This window comes from Muntiacus reevesi, chromosome 14 (assembly GCF_963930625.1).
Source record: "Muntiacus reevesi chromosome 14, mMunRee1.1, whole genome shotgun sequence".
Taxonomy (NCBI): domain Eukaryota; kingdom Metazoa; phylum Chordata; class Mammalia; order Artiodactyla; family Cervidae; genus Muntiacus; species Muntiacus reevesi.
The window spans coordinates 65,551,971-65,567,912 of record NC_089262.1 but is presented as its reverse complement, the minus strand read 5'-3'; the positions used below and the strand labels follow the sequence as shown (position 1 = coordinate 65,567,912).

Below are 15,942 nucleotides of genomic sequence, written 5' to 3'. Positions count from 1 at the left end.
TGACTGCCCTCAGCCCTAGATCAGCTCCACCACGGCAGGGACTCTTGCTTCTTCTCATTCAGTACTGATCCATGTGTTTAGAATAATGCCTAGCAAGTAAATGTTGCTTAATAAACATACACTTTTTTTTTTCAAAGTGTCTATTTAAATAGTTTTTTTGATGCAGACTATTTTTAAAGTCTTTATTTAATTTATTACAAAATTGCTTCCGTTTTATGTTTTGGCCACCAGGCAGTGGGATCTTAGCTCTCTGACCAGGGATTAAACTCACACTCCCTGCATGGAAAGGTGAAGTCTTAACCACTGGATCACCAGGGAAGTCTCAATAAATATACGTTGAATGGATGAATAAATGAATACTTAAATTAACCCCAGAACAAATAATACAGGGTATTTGCAGAGTAATTTACAGAAAGATAAAACATTTTTCCCTTACCTTATCCAACCCATTCCTCATACCAAAACTTGAAGGAGGCCTATTCACATTTTACAGATGAAACAGTCCAGCCTAAATTCACATGCAGAAAGAAAAGTGGGGTAGGCCCCTTTCCCCACCCTGAGTGACCTCGGTGTGAGTATCTGTGGGATACTCAAGAAGTCCTGGGCCAGGCTGAGCCATGCTGGAGGAGGACAGGGGAAGGGGGTGTATGCTTTGCTTTCTAACAGCTCACAATATATTCAAGGAGGCCAGACTTATGCATGTGGAACATTTGGGAAATGGTACAAGACAGCAGCTAGCAGAGTGCTGAATTGCACATAATCAGGTGCCAACCACATTCCCTTCCTTAACTAATCTGAGCCTTTTAATACCAGATGGGGATCCTGAGAATAGATTTCCTCTGAAACAGATGAAGAGAAAAGATGGAAGCCAAGGGGAAGGCGGTGACTTCCTCGTTTTTCACACGGCTCCAGCCTGGCCCTAGGCAGCCAAGTAGCGGCAGTCCATGCTCCCTGACTGGTCATGCTCTGTGCTGGGCACTAGTAAGGGCCTCACACACACGACTGCGTCACCCTTAACGGCAGTACTGTGTGCATGCCCTGTGCTCGGTCATGTCTCTTTGTGACCCCATGGACTGTATCCTGCCAGGCTCCCGGGTCCATGGGATTTGCCAGGCAAGAATACTGGAGTGGATTGCCATTTCCTTCTCCAGGGGATCCTCTCAGCCCAGGGATGGCACCTGCGTCTCCTGTGCCTCTTGCATGCAGGTGGATTCTTTACCCACTGAGCCATCAGGGAAGCCCACACAATAGTACAAGGTAGGTGCTAATGCCGACCGCAGAAGGGGAGCATAGGGCTCAGAGAAAGGACTTGTCAGGCCCGAAGTCATACAGCCAACAAAGGATAAAACTGGGAATTGAACCCACATCTAGCAGGCTCCCCCAGATTCATGCTCTTAATTTGACACTGCTGCCTCCACGCATGGCAGGAACTCAGTGACCTGCCCTTGTCCACATGGGTGGGAAGAGACACGACTGGAGGAGCAGTGATGAGAGAGGGAAGCAAGGAACAGAGCTGGTGTGTCACGTAAGCAGACAAGCACACTGTGCTTCAGCAGGATCTCTGTGGGTCTCTGACCCTCTTATCCTTTCCCCCTGGACAGCCTCCTGGGGGTGGCCTAAGGAGCCCTATATGGGTGCTCATGTCAAAGGGAAAGCAAGACCTTGGCTCCAGAGACTTCTGAGGATGTGGACAGGCTGTGAGCGTGTATTTGTCTGCTCAGGCTGCTATAACAAGATGCCACAGACTGGATGGCTTAAACAACAGAAATTTATTTTCTCACAGTTTTGGAGACTAGAAGTCCAAGATTAAGGTGAGGTGCCGGCAGAGATTGTGACCAGTGAGAGCTCTCCCAAGGGCTGTAGATGGTGGCCTTCTTGCTGTGTATGCACGTGGTCTTTCCTTGATCATGTAGTGGTGGTGGGGGGATCTGATGCCTGTTCTTCTATGGGCAGTAAGGACACTAATTCCACGGAGTCAGGGCCCCACCCTTATGACCTCATTTAAATCTTCATCACTTCCTTAGAGGTTCCATCTCCAAATACTGCCATTCTGGAGATTAGGGTTCCAATATATGAACTCGGGGAGGACACAAACATTTAGTCCATAACAGGATGGATGAGGGAAGGGTCAGAGCTGGAGATGTTGTGTGAGCTGGCTCAGCTTCCAGGGTAGAGGGAGCCGCAGCCATTGAAACTAAGGTTGGTTCGGGCTGGCAGAGATCACCTTAGTGAGTACACCATGTCAGAACAGCAGGATAAATGGCCCCTACAGCCAGGCGAGTGACAGGAGGCTCCCTCTGTCTCCATGGAGTTGACTTTTGCGATTTATCTGTACTCTGCTTCTTCAAGGGCTTTCCTGGTGGCTTAGACAGTAAAGAATTCGTCTGCAATGCAGCAGGCCTGGGTTCAATCCCTGGGTTGGAAAGATCCCTTGGGGAAGGGAACAGCTACCCATTCCAGTATTCTTGCCTGGAGAATTCCATGGATAGAGGATCCTGGCAGGATATAGTCCATGGGGTTGCAAAGAGTCAGACATGACCGAGCGACTTTCATTGCTTCTTTAAAGGGCCTTGGGGGTGGAGGAAATGAGATAATGGCCACCTAGCCTTCAGTAAACTCTCAAGTGCCAGTCCTGGTTGCACGGGTGGCGCGGAGATGCACAGAGGCTGCAGGTGCAGTGGGTCGGTGCTCCATCCAGAGACGCCTGAGAAACCTGGAGGCTGCCCCATCACCCGTCCCCAGCGATGATCCCTCTGTTTCTTAAGTCCTGGCCATCCTGGGTCCTGCTGTATCCCAGGCTTCAGCCCCACCCCACCCTTATTCCCCAACAGGGAGGGCAGGAAGGAGGTAGGGCCAGCTTCTACCTGTTCTGCTCCATTATCCAGGATTCCGGAACGCAGGGACACAGAGAAGCCCTGCACTGCTTGCTGGTTGGGAGACCTGCGGCTTTAAACCTGGTGGGACCCAGGGGCGAGCTCCCCAGATCAGTGGCCCTCAGTCGTCCTCATGTGCCAACAGGAGTGTTCCCAGGACAGAGTCCCGGGCTCCAGGTTCTAATCCCACATCCTGGCTGGGTAACTTCCGGGAAATTTATTGCCCTTTGCTGTTCAGTCACTCAGTCATGTCTGACTCTTTGTGACCCCGTGGACTGCAGCATGCCAGGCCTCCCTGTCCATCACCAACTCCCGGAGCTTGCTCAAACTCATGTCCATTGAGTTGGTGATGCCATCCAACCATCTCATCCTCTGTTGTCCCCTTCTCCTCCTGCCTTCAATCTTTCCCAGCATCAGGGTCTTTTCCAAGGAGTTGGCCCTTCATACCAGGTGGCCAAAGTATTGGAGTTTCAGCTTCAGCGTCAGTCCTTCCAATGAATATTCAGGACCGATTTCCTTTAGGATTGACAGGTTTGATCTCTTTGCAGTCCAAGGGCCTCTCAAGAGTGCTCTCCAACACCACAGTTCAAAAGCATCAATTCTTCGGTGCTCAGCTTCATTTATGGTCCAACTCTCACATCCATACATGCTTACTGGGGGAAAAAAGGCATCCCAGTTGGACTTAACGGTATTCACCCCTCCCTGGGTGAAACAGACTTTTTTCTCACCCCGTGAATTCAGGAAGTGGATTAAATAAGATTTTCCTTGAAGACAAATGAAACAACGCACCCCACACGGGCGACACACACGTTCTCCGGAGGGGCAATCTGCCTCCCCCTGAACCCCACCCTTGCGCCAGACCTCAGCCCCGGCGCCCCCCGAGCGCTGCGGCCCCGCCCCTCCCCTCCGGGGCTGCCCGCCTGCCGCTCTCGGCGAGCGCGGCTCAGACTCGCCTGGAGCGCGGCAGGCAGGAGGGCAGGCGCGCGGCTCCGCTCCACGCCGTCCCTGCTCTGTTCATTCATGATTGGTACTCGGCCCCCCGAGACCCAGCCCGAGCGCGGGGAGGGGAGCCGAGCGTGCGGCAGGAGGGGCGAGCGAGCGCGGCTCCCGCACCGCACGCGGCGCTGGCTCGGGAGCTTCGGCCGCGCGGGAGCGCCGGCCGGCTGTCCAGCGCCAGGCAGGCTCCATCGTCCTCCACCCTCGGCGAGGGGAGCGGCCGGGCCCGGGTCCAGAGGCTCGCGAGGAGCCGCTAGCCCTGCGAGCCAGTGCATGTGCGGGGCTGAAGAAGGAAAGGAAAGGCTCCCAGCGCCCCAGCCCCACACTCGCCGAATACCAAGCTGCAGCAAGCTGCCGGGTGCTTTTTTTTTTTTAACCTCCAATTCGGAGTAGACGATCCACATTGCTTTCCTTCCAGGGGAGGGGAGGGGCAGGGCCCGAGGTCCCAAGTCGCACACAAGTCTTAGCTGCCATGGGGGCCGTCATGGGCACCTTCTCCTCTCTGCAAACCAAACAAAGACGACCCTCGAAAGGTAAGCCACTTCCTTCTTCCTTTTGTTCGCCTGGCTGGTTTGGGGGGTGCTCGGTGCTGGGCAGGGGTGTGCCACCTGTTCCCTTGGCCCGGACCTCCCTCTCCGTGAAGAGCAGGTTTAGGTTCCTGTATCCACAGGAGTAAGAATGGGGCGGGAGGATTCGTGTGAACGTAGGTGAGCTCTCAGAGGAGAGGGCCAGGGTGGATTCTGACCTCAGGGACCACAGGACCTCTCTGGGACACCAGGTACCACGACCCTACTCCTGGGGGCATCTCTCAGCGCAGAAGGCAGAGGCAAATTCACGGGGTGGGGGGCTGAATTATCTGGGTATCAATGTTGGGAAGCTCTCCCCATTCCCATAGACGGCTGTGGGCATCCGGGGAGGGTGCCCACACATTCACCCTGAACTCCCTACTGGGCAGCGATGCCATGCAGACCTGGGGGTCAGTCATCAGGGAGAGAATGCTGTCTGCCCACCCCAATAAACCTCTGCAAGCCAAAAGGAATCAGCTGCTGTCAGGTGGTAAAACTTCCAGGGCTGTGTGCTGGTGGCTCAGGGTGTCAGGAGCCGGGGCATCACACGAGATGCTGCCACGCTCTGGGCACCGCTGAGGAGCTGAGGACACTGTCAAGGTCTGGCGGAGAGGTGAGCTAACATCAGGGTTAGAAAGCATGATATCCTGGAGTCCCTTCTCTGCCGGGGTGCCAGCTGAGATAAGCCCAGTCTCACCAGTGGGACAGTCGCCCAGCGGGTCCACGTGAAGTTGGGGAAAACATGTGTTGCGCCACGGGGGACTATGCAGACCTCCTCTCCACCTGCTTGAAAGTTGGTTGTTGGAATAAAGACACTGGATGCAGTTAAGAAAAAGAATATGTGGCTTTGGTTTGTTTGGATTTTATACTCGAATACTCTTGTGAGTGGTAGAAAGATTTTAAGTAACCTGACCATTAAACCTCTAAGTTCTGCTGTTGGAGCCCAGGTTCTGGCTCTAGGTAGGGTTAGAGCTATCACTTATGCTGGCTGGTGATTAGATCAGCGTTAGGATAATGGTGGACCCCAGGGAGCACAGTGAGTCCGCTGTCAGGACTTGCTTGCTTTCCTGGTTCATTAGGGAAGCCTATCACAGAGCTACCTCTTGATGAATAACTTCTCGACGAGGGGTCTTAGCATCTGGCCCAGTCCACAGAGACTGGCTGGCTGAATACTGAGAAATAAGATCTCTATGTGAAGCTCTTAGATGATTAAGCTGGGTTGGCATTCAGAGCCTAGAACTTGGGAAAAAGGCCTCCACCTGTGTGTTCAGCTGAGTTATACATCCTTCTGGCAGGAAAGGAACTGGTTGCCTTCTTACCATTCCTAGGCAAGAGAGGTCTGCAAGCGTTGGCCTACAACCTTGACATTGAGCCCCACTCCTCATGGATGACTGGGGACAAAGTTCAGCACCAAGTCCTGGACTCTCCCCCCCACCCACCATCTGACCACCAGAGGTCCCAGAGGCCAGGGGACTGTGGGGACAAGAAACTCAAGGATTTGCATCCTGGGAGGCAGCTAGGTGTCACAGAAAGATCTTGAACCCTAGAGCCCAACAGTCTGGGTGCAAACTTCAGTCCCATCACTCCCTTCTTATGTGACTTCAGGAAAATCCCTTCACCTGTCTAAGCCTCAGTTTTCTTATCCATAAAATGGACATGTGAACTATCTCTAGGCAGAAAACAGATTGAGGAGGGAGTGGAGAGAGGGAGGACCATGCCTGGATTACTGTGTTGGCTGCACCCACCAGAGACCCAGAGGAGACTTTTGAAAGATGCCAAGGTCAATTGAATGATAGATATGGAGGATACAGAGGATACAGTCCTCACAAAGGATTCGGCAGAGATGAAGAGCTCAGGCATCACTCAGACATTGCCATCCACCATTCCCTTTTCCTACTCAAAACTCCAGGTCATCCTGGACAAATTCCTGCAGGATTCCCTGAGGCCAGAGCACTTTGCTTCTCTCTCCTAGGAGTCTAAGGAAGGAAAGAGGGTCCACCAGCACTCAGCGAGCCCCCACTGTGTGCCTGACACAGTGGTTGGTGCTTTATCCACCCGTTCTCATGTAACTCTCAGAATAATGCTTGTCTGAAGCTCATTGCAGGTCCAGGGCTACTGACAAGCTGCCTGAGCCCAGGGTGTCCACTCAGCCCCACTTGCACAAAGCCCCTCCACACTGGCTGGAATTGTCTGGGGCTCCAGCTCCACACAGGCTTTCCAGGTGGGGCTAATAGTAAACTGCCTCCCAATGCAGGAGACCTAAGAGATGCGGGGTGGGGAAGATTCCCTGGAGGAGGGCGGGACAACCCATTCCAGTACTCTTGCCGGGAGAATCCTGTGGACAGAGGGTCCTGACAGGCTACAGTCCATCAGGTCACAAAGAGTTAGACACAACTGAAGCGACTTAGCACACTCGCATACACAGCTCCATACACTCCCCCAAGCATTCTACCTGGAGCAATGACTTATCTTCCCGTCTTGCTCAGTGGAAGACTGATCAGCAGAGGACCGTTTCTGCAGAGAGGAGGAACTTGGAAACTAACTGGAAAGGCTAGTGATCAGAGATCACTTCTGGGTCAGATCTCTGCCCCCTGGCGACCTCAGTTTCACCTTTGTTAAAGGGGAAAATTACATGAGACATTTTCTCAGCTTCCATCGGTTCTCAAATTTGTAGATTTTTATTGCTGATTTTCTTCGCAGAGCTGCCACTATGATCTCTGAGACCTCAGGCTCAGATCTAATTAGAAGCAGTCAGAAGAGAGTGGTGGAGATTTTTCAACTCAGGAATCCATCTTCCTGCTGGGTTCAAATCCAGGCGCTACCACTTACTAACTGTATGACTAAGCCTTATTTTTCTCAACTAGAAAACAGGGGCAGTAGTAGTTACAATCTTAAAATAGCTATTGTGTTGTGTGGATTTCAGGATAATGCAAATCAAATGCTTAGCACAAGCTCTGCTACATGATACGTAGTCAGCAAATTTTAACCACTATTCAATTTATGGCTCTACTGTTTGGAGCTTCCAAATGCCTAGAGTAAGCCATCCTGGAAGTAGTCTGCGCCTGTGGGAATCCTCACCACTCATTTCTGGAGCCTTCTTCCTGCCGTGTCCAGGAAACTAGGACCTAAATCCCACGTGTTCAGATGCTGTTCCTATTGCCGCAGCCCCCGCTGACCTCCGCTTTGTGGCTGTTCCTGAAAGCACTGTCTCTTAGTCAACAAATACCCTGCGTGTTTTGGAAACATAATTTGGAATCACATACATATAAAGCTCCCCGAGATTTAGTGCCGAGGGCAGGGATGTGCCTAACCCAACCTAGGTGCTCAGGGAGAGTTTCCAGAAAGCAATAGAAATCTAAAATAATTTAAGAGCTATGTCACTGAATGAAAAACTTTCACATTAATTTCCTGTCCTTCTCTCTGTTTGGAATCTTTGTCTTTAATTAAGAACGGGAGAAGTCCTGCTATAGAGATTCAGACTCTGCATTCCAGATAGGATTTCTGGCTCTAATAGTTTTGTATGTGCTTGTCATACAAAGGACACAGCTCTGGGATTAAAGGGTTGGCAGGTCAGGGGTGATCAGAGGAGGACTGCAGAGGGGCAGCAGCTGGAGCTGTGGAGGGAGGGGCAGGAGAATTTAGGGGGAGCATCACATTGTAGGGGTGGCTGGGCCATCAGTCCTCCGTGGTCGAGGGAAGGCATTTAGAACCTTCAGCGAGGGCTGAGCCTGGGGTCTCCAGGGTGTTCATTGAATAGATGAGCCAACAAAATCTCATGGCTTTTAGGAGCTTTTTCTGAGGCCACATGGCAAATTAGAGACAGATACGGGACTGTTCCCCTCATTCCTAGATCAGTGAGCATCTTGGAATTTTAAAGACCCTGCGGGAGCATACTCCTCCCGATGAAGTCAGGTGTGGTTTGTTCTCAGAGTAGCATGTTCAATGAGGAGAAGTCTGGGAGACCGGCGGGAGGCAGTGAGACGGAGGGAAGCAGCAGTGCCGCCGTCACACAGCCCTGGGCTCAAGGGGCCTTTGGCAGGTCATTTCACCGTGGAAATGCCAGTGTTCTTATGTCTAGAAGAGGGATGCTGCTTTACGGGGGTGTTCATGTCTTGAACATTACCTGTTTCTGCATCTCTGTTTGTCCCTTTAGCTCTGTGTTATTCTTTCCCCCTCTTCCTTGTCTAATAGTTAAAATTCAACTCACATTTCAAGTCCCCACTCAGCTGTTTCTACATTCAGGAAGGCTTCCCTAAGCCCCAGAAAGAGGCAACTTCTCCCATCTAAATTCCTTAATCTTTTAGATGTACATTCTCCTGACTCTCAAGTCATGCTTTAAATAAGGCAACTGATGGAGGTTTAGCCCCTCCCCCCACCCTCAGAATGTTAACTTTGAGTTACTCTGAATCATTCTTCACAGTCCCCATCCTCATTCCTTGCACATAGTAGGTACTCCATAAATCTTCCATGGAGGAATTTATAAACAATGGAATACTTGGCCATTCTCTGTTATTTCCTAGAAGTACAGCCCCCATCTTGGTTCCTTGCACATACTAGGTATTCCATAAATCTTCCATGGAGGAATTTATAAGTAATGGAATGCTTGGCCATTCTCTGTTATTTCCCAGAATTGCAAACCCTGAAGGAAAAGTTAGCTTCCCTCTGGAATTTCAGTTACCAATCCTTTCCCTGAAATGAATTCTGTTATTTGGTCTGCTGGCTTTGAATTAGCTTTGTCCAGGGACTGTACTAAGCCTGTTTACCATTTAGCAGGGAAATGCTGAGAGCAGTGTTCCTGATTGCCAGCCCCCTGAGGGTCACATAAATATGGGAGACCACACCCAGGGTCAGGCACAGGTCCCTCCATCCCAGAAGTGAGTCGTTGGAGCTCAAGGCAAATAAGGATCGGAAGATGGAAAAGACTGAAGGATGGAAGGTGAAAGGACTGCTGTCTAAAATCAGTGGGAGTTTTTGCCTGGTCCCTGGAAAAGCACCATGTCTTAGACCTCTTTGTATATCTAAAAAGGTTTTGCTTTGTCAAGGTGCAAATGAATGCATACATTACAAGTGAGTGAAAGAATGAGTGACTGAATGAATGAAGAGTTAAAGAAATGAATAGATGAGTGACGAAGCAAATGAAGGATCAAGTGAATGATTGAAGAAATGAGTGCATGCATGCATGAATGAATCTACAAACTAATTATTGATTAATGAAGTCCCAGAAAGGCTATGATAGCAGAGTATCTTTGCATGAAGAGCATGGATAGCCCTGCTCCCCAAATCCTGGATCTAAGCCCCCTATTGTGAAACTTGGAAGGAGTCAGTGGTACAGGAAGCCTTAGCCCAGCTAGTTAACAGTAAATGTAGAAGAGGTACTGCTTTTTGGATAGCTGAAAATTATAAACTCAGTTAAGAAGAGTCCTGGTCTTTTATTTATTTATTTATTTTTTGGAAATCAGTAAGAGTGTGGTGTCTTTGGGGAAGGTGGGAAAATATCGCTCAGCTTTCACTCTTTTGTTGATTCATTCAAAAAACTAAAGTGAAGACTGACCCACAATGGCCTCCCTTGTATTTCACGTTCCCCTTTATTTTGTCTGAGTGAGATAAAAAAAATCTGTGTCTCTGTCCACTTAGTTATTTGTTCACTAAACAATCCCATGTGTCCTTTAACATTGCTTCACTGATGTTTCTACCCAAGATCCCCTTTGGCCTCCCCACTGTTCTTCCACTTCCTCCTCTCTGTTTATTGCAAACTCCTATACACCCTTTGAGACCTCATTCAGTATCACCTGCTCCCAAGCTCTTGCAGGCAAAGTACATTTCTCTCTGCCCTGCTCCCCGACAGTTACCACTCCTTCCCTTGGCTACAGTTCCAAGCATTATGTGACTGTGGATGTACACATTTATCTCTCTGACTAGCTCTCAGGGAACGAGTCTTATTCCAGGGCCCCTGTCAAGGCCTGCTGCTGATGGATGTTGTCTGCCCAGAGGTAAGGATGGATAGACCAGGGTGTGGGTCCTTGATGGCTCCAAGTAGCACAGGAATGCGGCAGCACAGGTGAGGAACTCGGGGCTACTCATGGGGAGAAGAGCTGCAAAGTTCTGCGTAATGGCCCTGGAGGTGATGTTCCCATTCATCAGGCAGAGGACGAACAGTACTGGGGGAGAGAGAAGGAGCCTGTGTGTGTGTCTGTGGGTCTGAAAGACTGAGAGAGCCCTGGGACCTTCAGACAACCTGACTTTAAATGCTTCTCCTTCCTCCTGGTAGTATTTTAAATGGGTCACCTTTTGGGAGTAGCTGTCATCAGTTGGGCCATCACTGACGTCCCATACCCTAGCCATGGGAAGAGAACATTGGATTAATTCTTGTTATTCCAAGTGAAGCTGAGAGCTTCACTGGGGCAGTAAGGGCCAGTGGGAGGTATACTCAACTCAGATCAGGGAGTTAGGAATAGGGTGTGCAATGGTTAGGACCTCTGGTTAAAGTAAGAGACTTGGGCTCAAACTCTGACTCTGTGACTTCTTAGATGAACCTCTCTGAGCCTGTTGGCTCCTCTCTGAAATGAGGATCATGACAGCGTCCCCCTCATCTCCCTTATAGGGCTGTGGAGGGGCCCCGGGAGACAGTAAGCACTGTGCTTCACAGGAAGTGAGGCGATTGAGCAACCCGAGGCAGCACTGGCTTTGCTGCTGCCTTTTGTCCCGTCTCAGGGCAGGTCCCTTCTTCAGCTGTTGCTCCATCTGTACTGCGACTGGGCCTTCCTTGGTGACCTCCGTGCCTTGGACCTGTGGCCTCTGAGTCCACCCCTCTGGGCCCCAGAGCCGTCACAACTGTGGCCACTAGAATCCTGGGCAGTTTATCTGGTGATTCCTATGGGAAGCTGTGAGTTTTAGATGATGGAAGAAATTCCCAGTGACGAGACAGGAGAACATGGATCACCTACCAGGGTTAATAATAATAGTGATGGCAAACGTTGACCTGGCCTTGCTCTTTGCTGGGCACCTTGCTCTACCCTTTCCTGGGTTATTTTATTAACCTCCTCCCAGCACCTTGGCCACCTGATGCAAAGAGCCAGCTCATTGGGAATGACCCTGATGCTGGGAAAGATTGAGGGCAGGAGGAGAAGGGGACAACAGAGGATGAGATGGTTGGATGGCATCCCTGATTCAATGGGCATGAGTTTGAGCAAACTCAGGGAGATAGTGAAGGACAGAGGAGCCTGGAGTGCTGCAGTCCATGGGGTCGCAAAAAGTTGAACACAACTTAACGACTCAACAACAATAACAACAACCCAACCCTGGAGAACAGACCCTAGTACAGTTTCCGTGTTGTTGATGAGGAAACTGAGGTTCCAGGAAGGGAAGTGCCTTGTCCGTACGTCTCACAGCATATGGAGAGCAAAGCCTGATTCTGGCTGACCCCAGAGCCAGAGGGTCTTAACCTCGTCAGCCTCCTCCCTCCTGACCTTTCCTCAAGCCAAAACGGGTGTGTGTGTGGAGGTGGGGGAGAAGGCATCCAGGGATCGACTAAGCACCTCATTTAGCCATATGGAACCATCTGCAGGCCTTGAAAAAAATGCTTTTCACCCCATCCCCAACCACCCCTGGGTCTGTTTCCATTTAATCTGATGCCTGAATATGAAAGGATTGGGGGCAGAAGGCCAATTAGCAGATTCATTAATAGGATTAAACATCTCTCCTCTGCTCTAATCATTTCTGTGAACTAAATTCTTCTCCCTTTGTTTTAGCCATCATTGCCTGTCAGAGAAGGATGGAGCACTTAAATACCTCCAAGGCTGTTAGAATTGGGCACCAGAATCAGTCCGTGTTTTCAGGGGGTCCCATGAGGTAGGGAGGAGTCAGTGAGTGGATGAGTGGTCATCTTTGCAAAACAAACAAATGCAAGAACTTGCTGGTATGTTTGCCTTCTGCTCTCTCATTAATTTCCTTCCCATTCTTAGCCAAACATTAGCCTAAATCTGTATCACACACATGTATGTGGAATAGCAGGTATGGACACATGGTTTTGGTTAGACAGACCTGGATTCAAAACCTGGCTTTGCCACTTATTAGCCATTTGACCTCAGGCAGGTCCCTTTGCCTCTGCAAATGTTCGTATGCACATCCAGAGAGTTAAGATATCAATAGTAATTACCTCAAGGTCACTATGGGGATTAAACACAACAAGGCATGTGGTCTGAATATAGCAAAGGTGTGTTAGAGGCAAATGACTGCTGTCTTGGAACCATGCTACTCAAAGTGTGGTCCTCATACCAGTAGCTTCTGCATCAGCTGGGAGCTCATTAGGAATGCAGAGTCTCAGGCCCCTACTGAATCCTGCATCTTAACAGGATCTCCTGGTGGCTTGGAGGCCCCCTGAAGTTGGAGAAGCATTGACTTAGAGCACAGATTATAGTGTGTATGTGTGTGTATATATCATGTATGTATATATGTAATTATAGGATTATATATCAAAGTGGTAGGGAGTTTTGAAACTTTCTAGTTGAAATATCATTTTAAAGACCAATACAGTATACTAATGCATATATATGGAATTTAAAAAGATGCTAACGATAACCCTACATGCAAAACAGAAAAAGAGACACAAATGTACAGAACAGACTTTGGGACTCTGTGGGAGAAGGTGAGGGTGGGATGTCCTGAGAGAATAGCATTGAAACAAGTACACTATCAAGGGTGAAACAGATCACCAGCCTAAGTTGGATGCATGAGACAAGTGCTCGGGGCTGGTGCACTGGGAAGACCCAGAGGGATGGGATGGGGAGGGAGGCGGGAGGGGGGGATCGGGATGGGGAACACATGTAGATCCATGGCTGATTCATGTCAATGTATGGCAAAAACCAGTACAATATTGTAAAGTAATTAGCCTCCAACTAATAAAAATAAATGAAAAAAACAAAAAAAGGATAACCAAACAAGTCCTGAGAAGACAAGCAATCTGCCTACAATCACACAGCTTGAGCATCAGCTGAGATTTGAATGCCAGGCTTCCCCTTCACTTTTTTTTGCAACATAATTGTTTTACAGTGCTGTGTTAGCTTCTGCGTACAGGCTGTGTATCAGCCGTAAGGATACATAAATTCCTCTTCCTCTTTAACCCCCCACCCCGCCCCACCCCCTCTCGCCCTCTAGGTTGTCAGAGAGCCTCGAGCTGAGCCCCCTGTTATACACCGGCTTCGTAGTGTGTGTATGTCAGTGCTGTCTCTCAGTTTGTGCCCCACTCCTTCCCCCACCACCTTCGCCCACAAGTCTACATCTGAGCTTCTATTCCCACCCTACAAATAGGTTCATCAGTACCATTTTTCTAGATTCCATACATATGCATTAATATACAACATGACATTTGCTATTGCTTGTTTTTATATGAATTGCCAGGAAGTCAGATTTCCCCAGATGAGCATTTCTGCAACTGATCCTTTTTTTAATCTTTTTTTTCCCTTAAATGAAACAGAAGAGTAGGATTATGTACTCCCATTAATTTTTAATTTGCTAATTTTAAATGTTATTCCAGCCAAGAGAGATTCTGAATCTTGATTCCACAAGTCATCACCTTAGCTGTACCCCCAAGATCTGTGTTCTCTGAAGGTTTGATGAAGGGGCACTGTCCGTCCTCATCTAGTTTGCTTCCAGGACCGCAGGCCAGGACAGGTGCGGACAGAGCCACGGGAACCAGGGACCTCTCTCCACAAGGTGCGTCACGATAGCACTCAGCATGGCAGAGCAGGCTGGTCACCTGGGTGTTGTGCGGAAGCCTTTATGTGGGATTTGAAGCCAGAAGATTTGTAGGAATCTAATGGACAAAGGAAGGGCCTGAAGCTTGAAATTCAAATGCCTTTTCTGGGGGGCCTGGTAGAATGCCTCTGTCGGAAAGCGAATGAACAATCTGAGTTATTGTAGGAGGCTTCCTTGATAGGAAGTTCAAGTTATTCCTTCTTATTAACCTGAACTTCCTATCAAGTTATTAAGACATGATAAGCCTTAATCAAGACTTATCCAGGGTAAATAGATTTGTTTAGGGTAGAAATCAGAGAGATGGAGAAGCACTGCTTGAGGAGGAGGAATTCTGAATTTTGAAGGCCTGCTGTGCCCCAGAGCCTTCTTCATGTCTGTAGTAGTCCTGTGATAGTTGTGTCGCTGTCCTCATTTTGCAGATGGGCTCAGAAGCAGCCACAGTTTTTCAGCCTCTTCTTGGGGGTCAGAGGCCTGCTTGTCCTCTGACAAGCAGGAGTTGCCTTTAAATTGGACATACTTCAGATCCTTGCTCTCTAATCACTGGAGCCTCAATTTCCCAATTTGCAAAATGAAGATAACAGTACAATCATGTGTAAGTTAGTGATTACTCAAGAAAGTAGGTTTACTTAACCATGAAATGAAGAGTGGGCTTGGTTAGCAACAAAACCATGCAACAGAAGCATGGACCATGTCTCAGACAATGAAACAATGGGACGTGAGACCCACCTCCTATCCAGTGAGCTCAGTAGTTAATGATCCGAGGACATGCTCTCTGCGCACATAAAAAACAGTAATTTGTGGCCCTAGCTTGATCAGGTAGGGACAAGAAAACTCCCCTGCTCAATCTGAAGGAGGAGCTGATGATAGAAGCATAATGTCTACTCAAGAGAAATAAGTTCTTCTCCTCCCCACTTTTCCTTTGTTTATGAATCTGTAGCAGTAAGTTTTCAGGGTGCATCACCCCCTCACCTGCCCACTTGTAAGCCTCACAAGCATCCTATTTTAAGAAAATAGGATGCTTCTTATCACTTCTTATCTATCACTTTGCTTCTCGCTAAATTCTTTTCTGCACTGAGACATAAAGGATTATGGTACCAGAGCTCTTCGGAGCCTCCCAAATGCCACCCAATGATTTCAAAGTCAGGCTCCCATCTGCTTTCCCCTGAAGGAGAAACTGCCAGAAGGAGATGAGAGTAATGTAGGACACCATCTTTGTCCTCAAGGAGCTTCATGCTAGTGACAATAATAATATTAACACAAATCTATAGATCTTTGACTGCGTGCCAGACACTTTAACAGCTTGGTTTTTATATAACCTTATGGCATCACAAGGCAGTCAGCTCTATTACTTGCCCCTTTACAGATAACTGAGGAACTGAGGGCTAAGGAGGGAAATGTCCAGCATCTCTTCTCTCAGAAGCGGACAGGCCAGGATTTGAACTCAGAGGCTTTGACTCCAGCATCTGAATCCTTAATCACCAAGGTAGTCTGTGTCCAGGTATCTCACTGTCCTCAACTGCAAATTGTGTTACACTGCGGAGCTTCCAGAGAGAGAGAGAGAGAGAGAGCATCTCTTCCAGAGGGACGCAGTCAGAGAATTAGAGAGGAAGGCTGAAAGAGGTGGTACTTGAAGTGGGTAACAGCTTGGGCTTGAGTCAGGCAGGAATGTAGGTGGGGAAGTTCTTGGCAGAAGGAATAGCATGAGAACATCTGTGAAGAGGAGAAGAAAGGGGGAAGGACTCAAAAGCAACAGT

General features: G+C 49.0%; 1 protein-coding gene across 1 annotated transcript in view; it reads left to right on the top strand.

The window, feature by feature from the left end:
- Positions 1-4,326: 4,326 nt before the first annotated feature.
- The window catches only part of KCNIP1 (potassium voltage-gated channel interacting protein 1), a 250,556-nt gene continuing 238,940 nt past the window's right edge, over positions 4,327-15,942 (top strand). Inside the window, exon 1 of the mRNA XM_065905446.1 lies at positions 4,327-4,402. Coding sequence (XP_065761518.1) covers positions 4,342-4,402 — 61 coding nt within the window. The 5' untranslated portion in view covers positions 4,327-4,341. The remainder of the gene's footprint in view (positions 4,403-15,942) is intronic.